The sequence below is a fragment of the Cydia amplana genome, chromosome Z (genome assembly GCF_948474715.1).
Source record: "Cydia amplana chromosome Z, ilCydAmpl1.1, whole genome shotgun sequence".
In the NCBI taxonomy this organism is placed as follows: Eukaryota; Metazoa; Arthropoda; class Insecta; order Lepidoptera; family Tortricidae; genus Cydia; species Cydia amplana.
Window position 1 is genome coordinate 16569798 of NC_086096.1, and position 15034 is coordinate 16584831.

General features: G+C 36.8%; 1 protein-coding gene across 2 annotated transcripts; it reads left to right on the plus strand.

Moving 5' to 3' along the window:
- The first annotated feature begins 847 nt into the window (after positions 1-847).
- LOC134660731 (chromatin complexes subunit BAP18-like) lies at positions 848-7325 on the plus strand. 2 transcript variants are annotated; one of them, XM_063516515.1, is made up of 5 exons: positions 848-950; positions 1033-1124; positions 2187-2288; positions 2763-2937; positions 7132-7325. In XM_063516515.1, exons 1-5 carry the CDS (start codon positions 930-932, stop codon positions 7237-7239), a joined length of 498 nt encoding a protein of 165 aa, XP_063372585.1. In that variant the 5' UTR covers positions 848-929; the 3' UTR covers positions 7240-7325. The 2 variants fall into 2 exon arrangements, with proteins under 2 accessions (XP_063372585.1, XP_063372586.1); XM_063516516.1 differs by having other exon boundaries at positions 2763-2874.
- Positions 7326-15034: the final 7709 nt, after the last annotated feature.

Below are 15034 nucleotides of genomic sequence, written 5' to 3' on the forward strand. Positions count from 1 at the left end.
AAGTTATGACAAATACAGATGTCAAGGCGAATATCACAGTTAACCATACTGCCATCGAAACGGTCGATAAATACGTGTATTTGGGACAAGAGATAGTGACTGGAAAGAATAACCAAACCAATGAAATCAACAGACGCGTACGGCTAGCCTGGGCAGCCTATTCCAATCTCGAGTTTGCCTTCAAAATGAAACTTAAGGCCGAACAAAAAGCACGCATATTTGATCAATGTATCCTGCCTGTTCTCACTTATGGAGCTGAAACCTGGGTTTTCACCAAAGGCATATTACGTAAACTAAGCGTTGTCCAGCGGGCGCTAGAGAGAAAACTGGTGGGGATCACATTGAGAGACCGTAAAACGAATGAGTGGCTGAGACAGCAGAGCAAGGTCACGGATGTTGTAAAACGCGTAGCCAGTTTGAAGTGGGAATGGGCTGGTCATATATATGGGACCCATTGTCTTAAAAGTCACAAATGATGGTCAAAGTCTGGCACCCGCACTTTATGCGCTTCTAAAATAAAGCTCTAACGGCACGGTATAAGGTTTACATCCGAATTTATAGACGCTTGAATGATACGAATACCGCCAATTTTTTTTTCTGACTTATTTGTCAATTTGATCATCCCATCTATACGAGCCTTTACATGCTTTGGCCCATTAAACCTACCCTACACGATCCATGAAAAACAAAAAGTAACATTAGGGGGAAATATTCGAACGCTTCGCTCAGAAGAGCGCAAAACGCACCTTTGGCTAGTGTAGTGGTTACCTATTTTCTCTGGTGTTACATTTGATTATACGAAATTGTACTGAATGTAATGTACGCCCGGTTTTGCAGTTTCTTATTTAACTGAAACCAATAATTATTGTATCTGCTGTGTGACAGTGTTTAAGTAACTTCAGTGACACGCTTCAATATTCATTGTAAAAATGAATAACTCTGCTGCAAAGGTTGGTGTTCAACAGTATCTGCCGTGGACTGTGGAGGTGCCAATTTTCTAATATTATCTACTTTGTTCATTTATTTTGCCAGGTTGGAGAGATATTTCGGGAAGCCGGTACAGCTTTTAACAAGCTTTCTGAAATGACTATGCTGTTACATCCTGTTGGTGACTCGCAGCCCGGGTATGTCGTATCTGTACTAACGACTGGAGAAAATATCGTCAGGCCAATGAAATACCAGTCTTTAGATTTTTCAATGTAGATTTGGTTGCTTAGATGTTTATTCCATATAAAGGTTCTAATTACAAGAGTTCTGCTAAACCTATAGCATATTTGGTATTTTTTTATTACATGAGTTTTTTATAAAACTTATAAATCTTATAATACAGTGTAAACTCATAATGAAACTCGATATAGCAAATAACTCTTTATAGTGTACCAGAACAAAGAATAAAGTAAGTGGTGTATAACTTTGGTTTCCTTTCATAGTATAAAATACCTTGTTAGGCAATAAAGTGCTCAGTCCCTTGAAATTTATTATAAAGAGCTTATGCCGGCTGTACTCTCTCGGCGAGACACCCTGAGACAGACCGAGAATGAGAGTGTACATGATGCTCTCGCCTTGTCTCGCCCGCTCGGGTCTCGCCTCGGTGCGTCTCGGTCGCGTGTCGGTTTTTTGCGCCCGAGTCAAAGGGTCTCGTTAGCTCTCGCAAGGTAAATGAGACCAAGCATGTACATTCTCATTCATTTAGTTGCCTGCTAACTAAAATAGCAACCGCAGCAGAAGTTTCTAGGTCCATCATCATCATCATGATGCCGTAGCCGATATCCGCTGTTCAAATGACGCAACGAGAGTGTACATGGTGTGCTCTCGTCGAGGACTTCTCCCCCGAGACTCTCGGCGAGAGGTCTCGGCCGAGAGTGTACAGCCGGCATTACACTGTAGTAGACACCAATTTTTTAGACATGAAGGTCACTATAAATAGCACATATATGTGATAAGCCACTGAGGAGTGAGCGGATACATGAGCAGTAAAAACAAGAAACTTGCTGGTACACATTAGGCTTAATAATCCAATATATGTACTAGTTGCATCAGAAATCACACTGACTTGGCGTTACCTTTCATATGCTAGGTAGTGTCAAAATTTGCTATTGAAGTTGTTACCCATATTTTAGTTTTAAGTTCTGCATTAATCTACACAACAAATAGGGATTTACATCAATAATCCTTCAATTTATCAGAGGCAAGTGGACAGATGAGGAGATAGAAATGCTCAGGTCCTGTGTACACCGGTTTGCTATAGACCTCAACAAGCTTAGCCAGCATATCAAGAATCGGACTGTGTAAGTATTTTACAATAATATTTTTGTGATGTTTTGCAAATACCAACCTCGGCTCTTGTAAACCAAACTTTAAAATACCGTTATATTTCGTGCAACAATATCTTTTTATAATATATTATCTTCACAATTGTCCACTGTGGCCATGTGGCCATAACTTATAACATTATTATATTGACAATAAATAATAATGTTATGAAAAACCATTGCTGCCCTGTTACGGAACATCAGCATAGGTATCTTATTGCATGTTTCCTATAGCTATACCTTTTGAAGGGTATTTTGAACACTGACGAAATATAACATTATTATATCGTTTTTTTTTTCATAACGTAAAGGTCTGTCTTTAAATGATATTGAGAACTGGCCAAAGTGGTATTGTACATAGCTTTTGCCCGACAATATTAGATAAATCTGTAATATTATTTAACTATTCATATATTTAGCCATCCCAATATTCCCAATAACCTGTTTCAGAACACAAATCCGTACTACTCTAAAGAAGAAGGCTTTTGAAGATGCAGGTATACCTGTCAGGCAGGTAAGCAGTACAGTGACCAGCCACAGCCAGCCTCCCCAACCGCCTCAGGTAGCCACTCAGTCTCCACTCAGAGCCCTCAACCAACAGACGGTGTTAGGAAAAAACGCAGAGGTTCAAATCTTCACTAACTACTTAGTGCAAAATCTTTGTCACTTGTTATCAGTTGTTGTGTTTGTCTGTTGAGTTTTGGTTAGTGAAGTTTGAATATTTTTTTATTTTTTTTTTATTTTTGTTTCCCACTGGGCTGTTGATTGCATGTGCTGATATTTTTAAAATATTTCTAATTAGTGATTATGATAATATTTTTAAGATATATTCTGTCTCTTCAATCTATTTACGAGGTGGCCTTGAATAACTGGACGAACTTCAACCATAAATTCTGATGCCAGACTGGAGGTATTCTTTTTACATGAAGGAGAATTCGTTTTTCCCAAAATTCCGACATAATGTGTTTAGTTGTTTACATTTACACTCAGACTCCAAGAGCCACACCTTATGCGGGCTGTACACACTCGTCGATAGACCCTGAGACAGGCCGAGAACGTGTGTGCATACTGTTCCCTTCTCGCCTCGTTTGTGTACAGGCATAGTCTAATAAAACATGGTCTTCTCTTCCCAGAGTCACACAAGCCTACGTCACAATAACATTGCCACTTTATGTCTATAGCGCTATGTTATATAGCGCTGTCGCATGATGACGTAGGCTTGTGTCAGTCACGTGGTCGGAAGAGAGTACCAGGCGGAGTATATTATTATACCATGTGTACAGGCGACATTATATCTGTGTCTAAATGTTCGTTTAATGACGGCTATGCACACTCGTCTAGAGCCTCTCACCGTGAGTCTCGGCACCGCTCCGATCCAATCGGAGAACCGCGAAACGAGACAAGGAAGAGCGGAACGAGAAGGGAGCAGCATTTACACACTCGGCCTATCTCGAAGTCTCTCGAAGAGTATTACAGCCTGCATAAAATGTACTTACTCGATTGTGATAAAAATGTGATTAAAGTTTATCCTGTTGTTGGGGTCCACAGTGCACTAAACGGAACTTAAAAAAAAATCCATGAATTCAGATTTAAAAAACTGGCTCGTCCAGTACCTTCATTATTTAAGATCAAGATAGATAAGAGAGAATTTAGCTATATAGATCCCAAATAATACATTATTTGGTTAGAGGCTTTAATGTTAGCATGGTCTCGGTTTAAATATCCATACAGTTTTGATGTTACCTATCATAATGCAGGATTTATTACTACACAACAATATAGTTATTGAAATGTGTTATGCAAATTGATCAACTTTTTGATAAGAAAAAACAAAGAACATATTCGCCAACGTTAACTAATTGAAACAATTACTAACTTAACGAGGTAGTTCGCTTTAACTATATGGACATGTTAAACTGTGGCATGATAGTGTAAGATAAAAAGGGGAGGGAGAAGACAAACTGGTCTGGGCACTATCTTATGCCTACTACTACTACGAGTCTTCAAAAATACTTAATTTGACGAGTATTTTAATTCCCTCTACCTTATTTAATTAAGTACTTTAAGTAGTCAAGATTTTACGATAAGATGGTTCCCCGACTTAATGGAAAATGGTGCACGAAGCTTAATCCAGCGTAGAAATAAACGTTAACCCTTAAATTGGCAACGGGATAGTGCATCTTTTTGCATAATTTTCGTAAACATAATCATTAGCACTCTGCATGGAGCCTCGATGACGTTTGAACTGCGTAAACTGAACTTTGAACAACTGAACATGCGTCAAATTAAGGGTTATATAACAATACAAGTGCGGAAAGTAGGAAATTCGCAACGAGTGGTGATGGTGACAATCAAAATACGACCGAAGGGAGTATTTTAAATCGTCAGAAGTTGCGTTGCGAATTACCTACATATACCTATGCACATGTATTGTACAACGTTGCATATGGCTACAGTACATATCTAGATTTTTCACGTAGGCACGGAAAGTGCTTATTCCCAACTAGTGCGGATTTCTTTTGAATATTTAATTTGATTATTTTAAGATGAGAAAGGTTAATTAGAACATTGGCTAGGTATTGTTGGATTTTTAAGATGTCTGAACTGGAAGAGCTCTTAGGTAACGTTTGGAGGCCTCTCGAACTATTTTAAATAAATAATTATCACAACGTATGAGCGTAAGTAATAAAATAAAATGTTGTAGGCAATTAATAAAGGTCCCTATTTTAGACCTAGGAACAGTGAAAGCATATAACTGGAAACCGCCTTTGGGAACATTACCGTTCAAATTCTCGGGCCAAATTAGCACACATACACAATTACGCCTACATTTAAATAAGACGATACGTTTACAGAGCCTGTCTCTATTACACTAACGTACACAGCTAAGTGTAGATGAAATGCATATAATGTCAATAACTACCAATCAGCGACATTAATCCGCTAATAACCTTCTTGCTGTACGTACTGGCCGCTGAGAGTTTGCGGTTCATATTTGATTAGAATATGACTTGGACAGGGATAGGTTTATGCCATACATTGAAGAACCAGTCAAATAATTCACGTATAATAATTTAATGCAGATTAAAAGATAACTAGTTAAAATGTTGTTATGAAATTAAATGACAGACTAACTCAACATAATTAAATATTCATTGTTGTAGGTATAAATGTATTCCGCTATAATAAGTATTTTGTATATTTTATTATCAATCTGTATGGCAGTGCGAAGTCACGTTCAGAGCCCGTACCATGAGTCACTGACAGTGTCAAAACTGACATTTACGCTATCGAGAACGTAATTTACTTTCTATACATCTCGTTTGCACTAATATGCGAGTACGAGCGAGATGTATAGAAAGTAAATTACGTTCTCGACGGCGTTTGTCAGTGCCAAACTGATGGTAGCCGTACTGGTATAGTCTGTCCGTTTTTCTAAGATCAAGTACGCCATAGTAAATGTATGGCGAACTTGATCTTAGAGATCGGACAGGCTATACAGCCTGCAAAATTTACATGGGTAGGTACACGAATCGGGTCAAAAACATTTGAACAGGCGGAGTTACAATAAATCCCCACTTTCAGTTCCAATGGAAATATTTTATATGTATATAGCCGGTCAAGCAAGTTTGTCAGTAGAAAAAGGCGCATAATTACAATTTTGTATGGGACCATAACCGTTAATAAAACTCATCTCTCACAAAATAGTTTGAGATTAATTTGGAAAAAATAAAATAAAAAGTTTATCAACTATGCTTTATATGACATCCGCTTAGTATGACATGTTTGTTACTTCCCTTCAATGTCATTATAAGCGGATTCTACTGTATATAGAAAAACCTAAACCAATCATAAGTTAATAAAATAGTCTACTTCATTTGGCATAAAACCATCCCTATTATCCTCGCAATTTAAAAAGTCGTATGTTGATATGAAAGTCGTATGCAGTTGTTACGTTTTAGCTTAGCACGGTAGTATTGAAAAAATGTCGTCATGTTTATTCCAAATTTTACTGAAGTTATCTGTTTACTACAAGTGAAAAGTGATTCCACTGTCCTTGATATGAACTAAAACAACTTCTGCACCACTTCACGACACATGAAGACATTTTTAATTACAAAAAAACGTAGTTTTTATAAACCAATTTAGCCATCCGTCACTGACTGTCATCTCGGCCGCACTGAAGTTGCCAATCGAACAGTCTGTAAGCACCGCCTACAATCGAATACTTTACGTTGGGTCATAATTGAGCGGATAGAATACTTCCATGGTTTATATGCGTTCACTGCCTAGGAATAATAGTAGTTAAGCTACTTTGTTGTAGTGGAGTGACCTAGAGTATTATTGGCTTTAGTGGATACTATTATTGTTAGATTTAAAATATTTTGCATGTCAATAAATACAGCTATTTTTATTTGGTAAATTGATGCAGCTTTTGCACATTTCACAAAAAAGTTACTGGTAAAAATCTTATACCAAAAATCCTTTTTATTAATTGGTGGAATATGCTTGGGTTGTATTCAGATGTACAGTGTAGCCCTCGGTGTCTAGATATTGTGTCAGTAGGGCTTTCTTGGTACTGGGAAATTTCCGGAAAATTTCACGAGAAATAAAAGGAAGTTCCTATTTACTGGAAATTTAGGTCGTTTCCTAGCGAGAATCTTCCGAAAATTTCCATATAAGTAGAAGTTTTCAAATAGATATACTCTTTGACTACAGAAATGTATGTTATTGTTTTTCAATCGTTTTTAGGAACATGGACCATTTCCGTAATATTTGTCGACTATCTGTACGATTAAAACATGTTGTGCATGTACAGGTGACGCTGAACATGCTTAACGCGTCGGAGAACGAGGTGGATGTGGAGGGGCTCAGCGGCGATGTCAAGCTTGAGTTCGAGGCCAGCACCGAGGAGGTGGCCACCTGAAACATGTTTGGCTTTTCCTTCTATTAAGCAGGAAGGCTTCAAAACGCACCCCAATATAGACTGAGTGCGTATATAAGACAATCTTGAAATCTTCGCAATCGCGTGAGTGTACCTACTTATAGCATATAATTTCTGTTATTATAATTGTTATTCAAACTGCATCAGCATTGCTAGTATAAACGCGTTAGCAAACAACCGTATTTCACCATCGTAAGTGGCTCAGTTATTTTCGATTTTTAATATCCTATTCGCTAGTAGTGATACTACAATCAATCAATCAATCAAGTATAAAACTTTGCCCTGATACTAAAAGTTATTTCGCATTTACTGAACTGTAACGCGGTGGGTAAAGTTATGATAAAGAGCAAAGTTTTATACCGTTACGGTATATTTAGGCTTGCAATGCTACTGAATACTATGCAGGAAGCCAGTACCATGTTGCATTATGCCGTACATCACAATCGAACTAGGACAACAGCCGAAATCTCTAGAACAGTCCTGAATTTTGTTACCTATGTATGAATAAATAGTACATTATTGTCGAGGTTCGGAAGTAGCTACTTGCAGGCTGAGGATTCGTTTTAAACGGACGACCTTGGGAGTCCGTTTAATTGAATCCGAAGCCAGCAAGTAGCCTTCCAGCCGAGTCATATATAGTTCTTTTCTCAAAAATGGTGCAAGAAATAGAAATATTTTACAGAATTTAGAGAAGAAACGTTCTAATTTTCCATTAATTTTCACAGAAAAAAATACAACCATTAAAAAAATTTGCTTGCCGCCTTTAAAAAAAAAAGGAGTATTTTTCTGCTGAAAATACGCCAACCTATTTGAGACACCTAAATAGTCGCGGTACCAACATTAAGCCTGTAACAGACTATCGCACCGCACCGCGACCTTGGAGCGTCGCACCCATAAGTGAGAGCGAGAAAGAGATATCTGTTTCTCGCTCTCACTTATGGGTGCAACGCTCCAAGGTCGCGGTGCGGTGCGATAGGCTTTATAATAATAAGTGCTGATCATCTGTTTGGCTGTTTAAGGGACCTATGCCTTCATTTGATATGGCCATTTGAAGTTTTAAAAAGTTTGGAACTCGTTAAATAATGGAATTTGTATGCGACATTGCAGTCCCGAAATCGAGACTGCAATGTTTTTAACTTTTTAATTTTTTGAATGACCATAAACTACGCACTTCGCGACCTATTTTTTAACCGGCAACGTCGACTTTGCCGTCCATTTTTGAGAAAAGGTCCTTTCATGTTCTGACCCTAGGACATTTGGGGACTTTGCGGAACCACCGCCAGCTTGGAAGATTTGTTTCATCCTTTTGAAATTCGATGTGCTGTCGGTAACATAGACCCAGTGATGTCCAATATCGGACAGTTTTAGTAGGTAGGTAGTTGTAAATAATATAAAGCGAATCTAAGGGGCGTGCGTTAGAAACCAAAAGACTGTTTCAGTGTTAGTGTATAGAGAACGAAATAATATAGTGTGCGTTGGTGTCCAGTTAATATAGGGTGACGTAAAATTCTACGGCACAAAAATGTGAAAGTGCACCATTATAAGTAATGTGAAAGAGTGAGCTGTGAGATAATCAGGATCTCTGCTTCAAAGAAACGGAATTGAAGAACCGGTAATAGGGATGTTGACATTTTTTTAGAACTATTCATTTTATAGATAGACACGTAATTATTAAAAATAATATATTTAAAAATTTTATTCACTAATTTTAATAAAATATAGCATAATTAGTTTAGTGTTTAAAGTTCGAGCCTAAACGCTCCAAGCTGTCACGTGATCTTGATGACGTCACGAACTCGAAAATAATCAAACTGCTGCCAAAATGTCACTCCTAGCGTAGCTCAAAAGCTGTAGTATTTAATTTATCTCTCTTTCTAAAAGATAAGTATTACGTAAATATATAAGCTAAAATCATGAATAACAAGTTTTACATGTTTTATGCAGTGCATATGTGTAAAAGAACAACAATCAAGACCATGTTTGTTACATGACACTTACGTTGCAGTTACGAATTTTGACTTGAATGATATTGTTAATTGCGCACTATACAATACATATTACGTTCAGAGATGATGAATACATTTCAAAAATTAATCACAATAACTGATTTCACACAAAAACCCTTACGATTACAATTTAAGATTAATTATTTTGATACAACTAAATTTTGAGTACAAATAGCGGTCGCCGGTTATACTTTAAAAAAAAATCTGTTTTCCACAGCCAACGTGGCAATGATAGTTCCATTCAGCCAAATAATTAAAAAGATTTTTAGTGAAATATCGTATTATATAACATTTGATTTATTTAATAACAAACAAATATATACTTTATATCATGTTTTAATATTTTTTGTACGTAATATATGTCTAATGTCGAAATAAAAAATACACACAGTTTTTGAACATCCAAACTCTTTGGTGGTGTCGTATGGATTACACTAAGACCTGAGTGGATGCTCGAAGCGGAGCGTTCGGCGGGGCGTGCAGCGTGGCGTTGGGGTCACAAGTGATTTGAGCAGCGTGCACTAAGGCCGCTCCTATACGTTTGCATTTGTTTAACATGCACGCCGCACGCCCCGCCCCGCTGCACGCCCAACTCGAGCGTCCACTCAGGCCTTACACTTACGGTCACTACGGTCAGGTTTGACGACTTGTCTGTGGTGATTCAAATGTTATGACGTCACGCGCTCCGATTGGCGTTTGCAGTCACGTGATACTGGGAATTATTTTAAATACTTTTGATTATTTTTAATTAATTTATTACGCATATTTACACTTGCAAAATATGATTTTCCGCATTCTAATATTCCCTTCTATGGTAAAAACATAACATGCTATATATTCGCGATTCATGTCAACATCCCTATTATGTGTAGGTACAGTCTGCATCAAATAAATAGTGACGGCCAAAAGTGCCCAAATGTATCGGAACCCCTGCTTACTTCTATACCTAATAGTAACAAAGGTGATAGGACTTAATAGCTTTGGTCGTCACTGTTTTTTTGAGACTGACTGTACTCATTTTACGTACAGTTAGTGTCAATGATGAAAATGCATGTCATTACTTAGCGTTTTCTGAAAAAGAACATGCCCATTTGTATCTTCTTTGGAGTGCATGAAACAAAATGTTATTGTTCTCCCCTTTGTCCTCATAATTTTGAAAAAAAGTTTAGTATCACGTTAAATAATGCATCCAATTATCTATTCTTAGATTAATGTCATATAATTAAGTTAATTGTAGTTATTATAGGTACACAGCAACTCATACTTAATAACATCACACTAAGTTCCGGGCTTTTACTAAAACCCACATATTCAAATGGTATATAAAAGGTCAAATTTAACCTAAGTTACCTGTACTCGTAGTTGTTTTTGTCATAATTGAGCGAGTATGTTCTTTCCTTAATAAAGTGAGGAAAATTCATTTGGAATATTATTTCTATATCTGTGCCCTGTGGATACACGTTATATGCCCAAGATGTAATTATAATTCTACTGGACTTACCTAGTATAAATTATTTTATCATGAGCTTATTGTACCCATATTGTATGAGGAGGTAAATGTATTTGAACATAGATTCTTAAGATGTATATGTATTGTATTGTAGTTTGGCTAAGGATGTTGTACTGACAATTTGTTATGTAGTCCTCATCGTAGCTTACATAAAACGAAGACCACTTGTTGGTAGGTTGTATATCCGGCATGGAGAAACATTATAACATGTATAGATTGGCAATTTATACAGATGTTGTGCATAATCCTTTACCAGCGTATTTTCACGGAAACATACGATCGTGTCATGCAATTTCAGTCAGACTCAATACAGAAAGTACTGCGAGTGAAGTAGCATGATAAATACGAAAATTTACAAGAAAATACGATGGTAAAGGATAATGCACTACATCTGTAATCGATTACTAGTATTAGGTACTACTAACAAATAAGAACGTTAAAAAATCGTGTATAACAATAACAATGGCCGTGGTCGGTTCAGAGATTTAGCCTTCCTTCTGTAATTTACTCAACGTTTGAATTTAGTAAATAGCATTACAGATTAAAAATGGTTATTTTAGAAATCAAATTTTAAGTAACGATACTGTAATATTCCGTGATCAGATTTTCTAAGGCCGAAACAAAATGACTGAATACCATAGCTGCAACGTGCGCGTGCGCCGCCCCATTGCAACTTCACTGCAGTACCTCCTGTACCTGCTGTAACCCATAATAGTAAAAATGACCTAGTCCTGAATCTGTATTTAATTACCTACATATTGGGGAAATAGTACGTAGGGCATGAAATGTAAATAATTATGAATACATGATTGAAAGGACCGTAAAGAAAATAATGTTGTTTTATGTAGATAGTCACAATAATGTGGTTCCTTAGCAACATTTTCTTAACCTGTATGCTTCCTGTAACGTTCCTCAGGCCTAGTTCTACCATAGAGGAAAAAATACATAGAGTGCTCACTCCATACATCAGTTTTAGTACCAAAAAGACTATTAGCATCTAGCATCGAGTAGCGGAACTATCAGTACTGCTACTTGACAATAGATGTAGCAGTACTGATAGTTCCGCTACTCGATGCTAGACGTAGACACTGAAATTATTAGTCTGAACTGATGTATGGAGTGAGCACTCTTGTCTTACTATATTTCTCTATGGTTCTACCTACTATTATCAATGACAATGTTCTGGGAATTGGGGTATAATTAACTTTGCAGCACCTAATCCCATAGGAACATTTTTTTAAACACCGTTTCGCCTGTTTATAAAAATATAGTCGTAGAATTTTTTATGACATTTGAGAAGTGTATTTTTCAAAATGGCTTATTTCTTTATGAAAACCATACAAAAATAAGCCATTTTGAAGAGAAACTCCGCATATAATAGAATATACATAGTCTGTCTGGCTGAATTAAATACCTAGTAATCACTCATAGAAAACTGACTGTGGGCCCGATTCGGATTTTGAAATAGACATCTATAAGATATCTTTTAGACATCACCAAGATACGATAACGATATTTTTAGGATCTAACCGGTCAAATTTGACATTTCCGCGATTCTGGAGATACTCCTAAACGATTTCCACAAGATATGACTTAGAGATCCAATTCACGTCTAATAGATATCTAACTCTATAAAAGTAAAAAAGTAACTCTGTAAAAGTGACATTGGCTGCCGTATTGCGCTGTAAAAGAGAACTAGTTGAAATCTAAACTATAACGTATATAGAATGGATCTAGTACGTATCGTCTCTTGTGAATATCTTGAAGTTCGAATACGGCAGTGTCTCTGTAAAATGCCGCGTGCCTTTTCATTGTTGTAGGTTATTGTCAGGTGCGGGTTATTCCCACTAGTTACCACCAAGTTCTTACCAGTGGTAACTACTGGGAATTTTTTTCCCACCTTTTACCACTGGTAACTACTGGGAAAATTTTTTCCCAGTAGTTACCACTAAAAATTTTGTTAGAGTTAAATACTAATAAAAACAGTATAAAATAGTATAGTATAGAGCGATTAGTGGTATAGAGTGATTTTAAATTACCGAATAAAATCACTTAAAAATAATCTAACTAGTGGGAATAACCCTCAGGTGCTACCACCAAGTTGTTACCAATGGTAGTCAGCTGTTTTAATGTTTCGACAAGTGATTCCGAAAACTGCTATAATACAACAAAAATATTTGATATTATTTTTTATATTGAAGAAAGTGTGTCTACGAGTACGGGTAATTGACCGAAGCGTAGCGAAGGTCTACGTTTTGACTCGGGCATTTTGCTTTTGTATGTCCGGATGTTCTCCTCTACAGGTCGCAATTCTTAACCGATTTTCGTGAAGTTTTGTGACCGAATTCAATGACTAAATAAAATTTTTTTGTCGATCCGGTTTTTGGAAATTTTTCAAAATGGCGGAGTCGTGATAGCTCCCGCCTAAACAAATAGTCGTATCGGTATCATAAGAGTTTTTTCTTTTTGAGATATGTTTATAGATTAAATGGCCAAAAATTCAGAAAATTTGTATCGCTGGTTTTGGCGGTATATATAGTATAATATTTAGTTTTTACTTGAGAATGTGTAGCTAAATTTCGTCAGCTTTAGTAAGAATGGCGTATTTTGCAAACGTTCGCTTTTTTTGCAAACGTTCGCTTTTTTTGTTTGCATCGGGAGGTCCCTGGTTCCATCCCCAGTAATTGTATATTGCTACATAACTTTTTGTATTTTTTTATAGTTAAATTTCGTATAATTGTTTATTTTATTTTTTATTTAGAAAAAATTAAAAATTTCGTATTTTTTATTTATCAAGCGCGGGTTAAGCGTATTCGTTTAATTTTTGTTTGTAGCTTTATGTAGTTTTTATTTTTTTGTTTATATTACATGTACTATACCTATATTTTAATAAATATTTTTGCCATACATTTATTCCGTTTTAAGCTCTGCTCACGAGGTCTACAGCTCACAGAGCCACTAGTAATTTTTAGGGTTCCGTAGCCAAATGGCTGGGTGGACACTGTAAAGGCCTGCCAGGGATCTACACAGGCGCCTATTATTAGGAAGGCGGAAAATCGTGCAGAATGGAGAGCTTTGGTGCGCAAAACAACGACCTCATGTGGTCGCGACCCTCAGTCATGAGGAATCGAGGAGGAAGAAGAGCCAAATGGCAAAAAACGGAACCCTTATGGATTCGTCATGTCTGTCTGTCTGTCCGTATGTCTGTCCGTCCGTATGTCATAGCCACTTTTTTCCGAAACTATAAGACCTATATATACTGTTGAAACTTGGTAAGTAGATGTATTCTGTGAACCGCATTAAGATTTTCACACAAAAATAGAAAAAAAAACAATAAATTTTGGGGGTTCCCCATACTTAGAACTCAAAAAAATAATTTTCTCAAAACCCATACTTGTGGGGTATCGGATAGGTCTTCAAAAATGATATTGAGGTTTCTAATATCATTTTTTCCTAAACTGAATAGTTTGCGCGAGAGACACTTCCAATCCAAAGTGGTAAAATGTGTGTGTGTGTGTGTGTGTGTGTGTGTGTGTGTGCGCGTGTGTGTGTGTGTGTGTGTGTGTGTGTGTGTGTGTGTGTCCCTGTAACTTCTAAAATAAGAGAATGATAAAACTCAAAAAAATATATGATGTACATTACCATGTAAACTTCCACCGAAAATTGGTTTGAACGAGATCTAGTAAGTAGTTTTTTTTAATACGTCATAAATCCCCTAAATACGGAACCCTTCATGGGCGAGTCCGACTCGCACTTGGCCGCTCTTTTCCTGTATTGTATCAGTGGCAATACATGAGACAAAAATACAACACACAGTAACAACTTGGTGGTAACAAGAAGGAATAATTTTCTTGGTGTAGATAGCGCCATTTATGTGCGTGATTATTAGGCCGATTCAAAAATATTAAGTTATGAACATTCCTCCTCCAAGGTTCATTTTTATCCAAGATACTCGTACGTATAAATTATCCATAGGTACCTAGAGCAATTAGAGATAGCTATATAAGTAAATTAAACAACTCTGCAGTACAAATATGTTTGAATACCTAGTACATTGTGAATTTGTGATACAAATGTGCCACGTTGTTGTGAATAGAGCAGGATTTCACAACACCCATTTTGCCATAAGTAAATCGCCTCGTTTCTATTTGTGGGGATCTTGTGCATAAAAAGCGGCCAAGTGCGAGTCGGACTCGACCATGAAGGGTTCCGTGTTTAGGGGATTTATGACGTATTAAAAAAAAACTACTTACTAGATCTC

Bases quoted from the DNA above. Each gene is read 5' to 3' on its own strand.
- LOC134660731 (XM_063516515.1), top strand. From the start codon at position 930: ATGAATAACTCTGCTGCAAAG. The intron at 951-1,032 runs GTTGGTGTTCAA...TTATTTTGCCAG, and splicing joins TGAATAACTCTGCTGCAAAG to GTTGGAGAGATATTTCGGGA. The intron at 2,938-7,131 runs GTTCAAATCTTC...GTGCATGTACAG, and splicing joins TGTTAGGAAAAAACGCAGAG to GTGACGCTGAACATGCTTAA.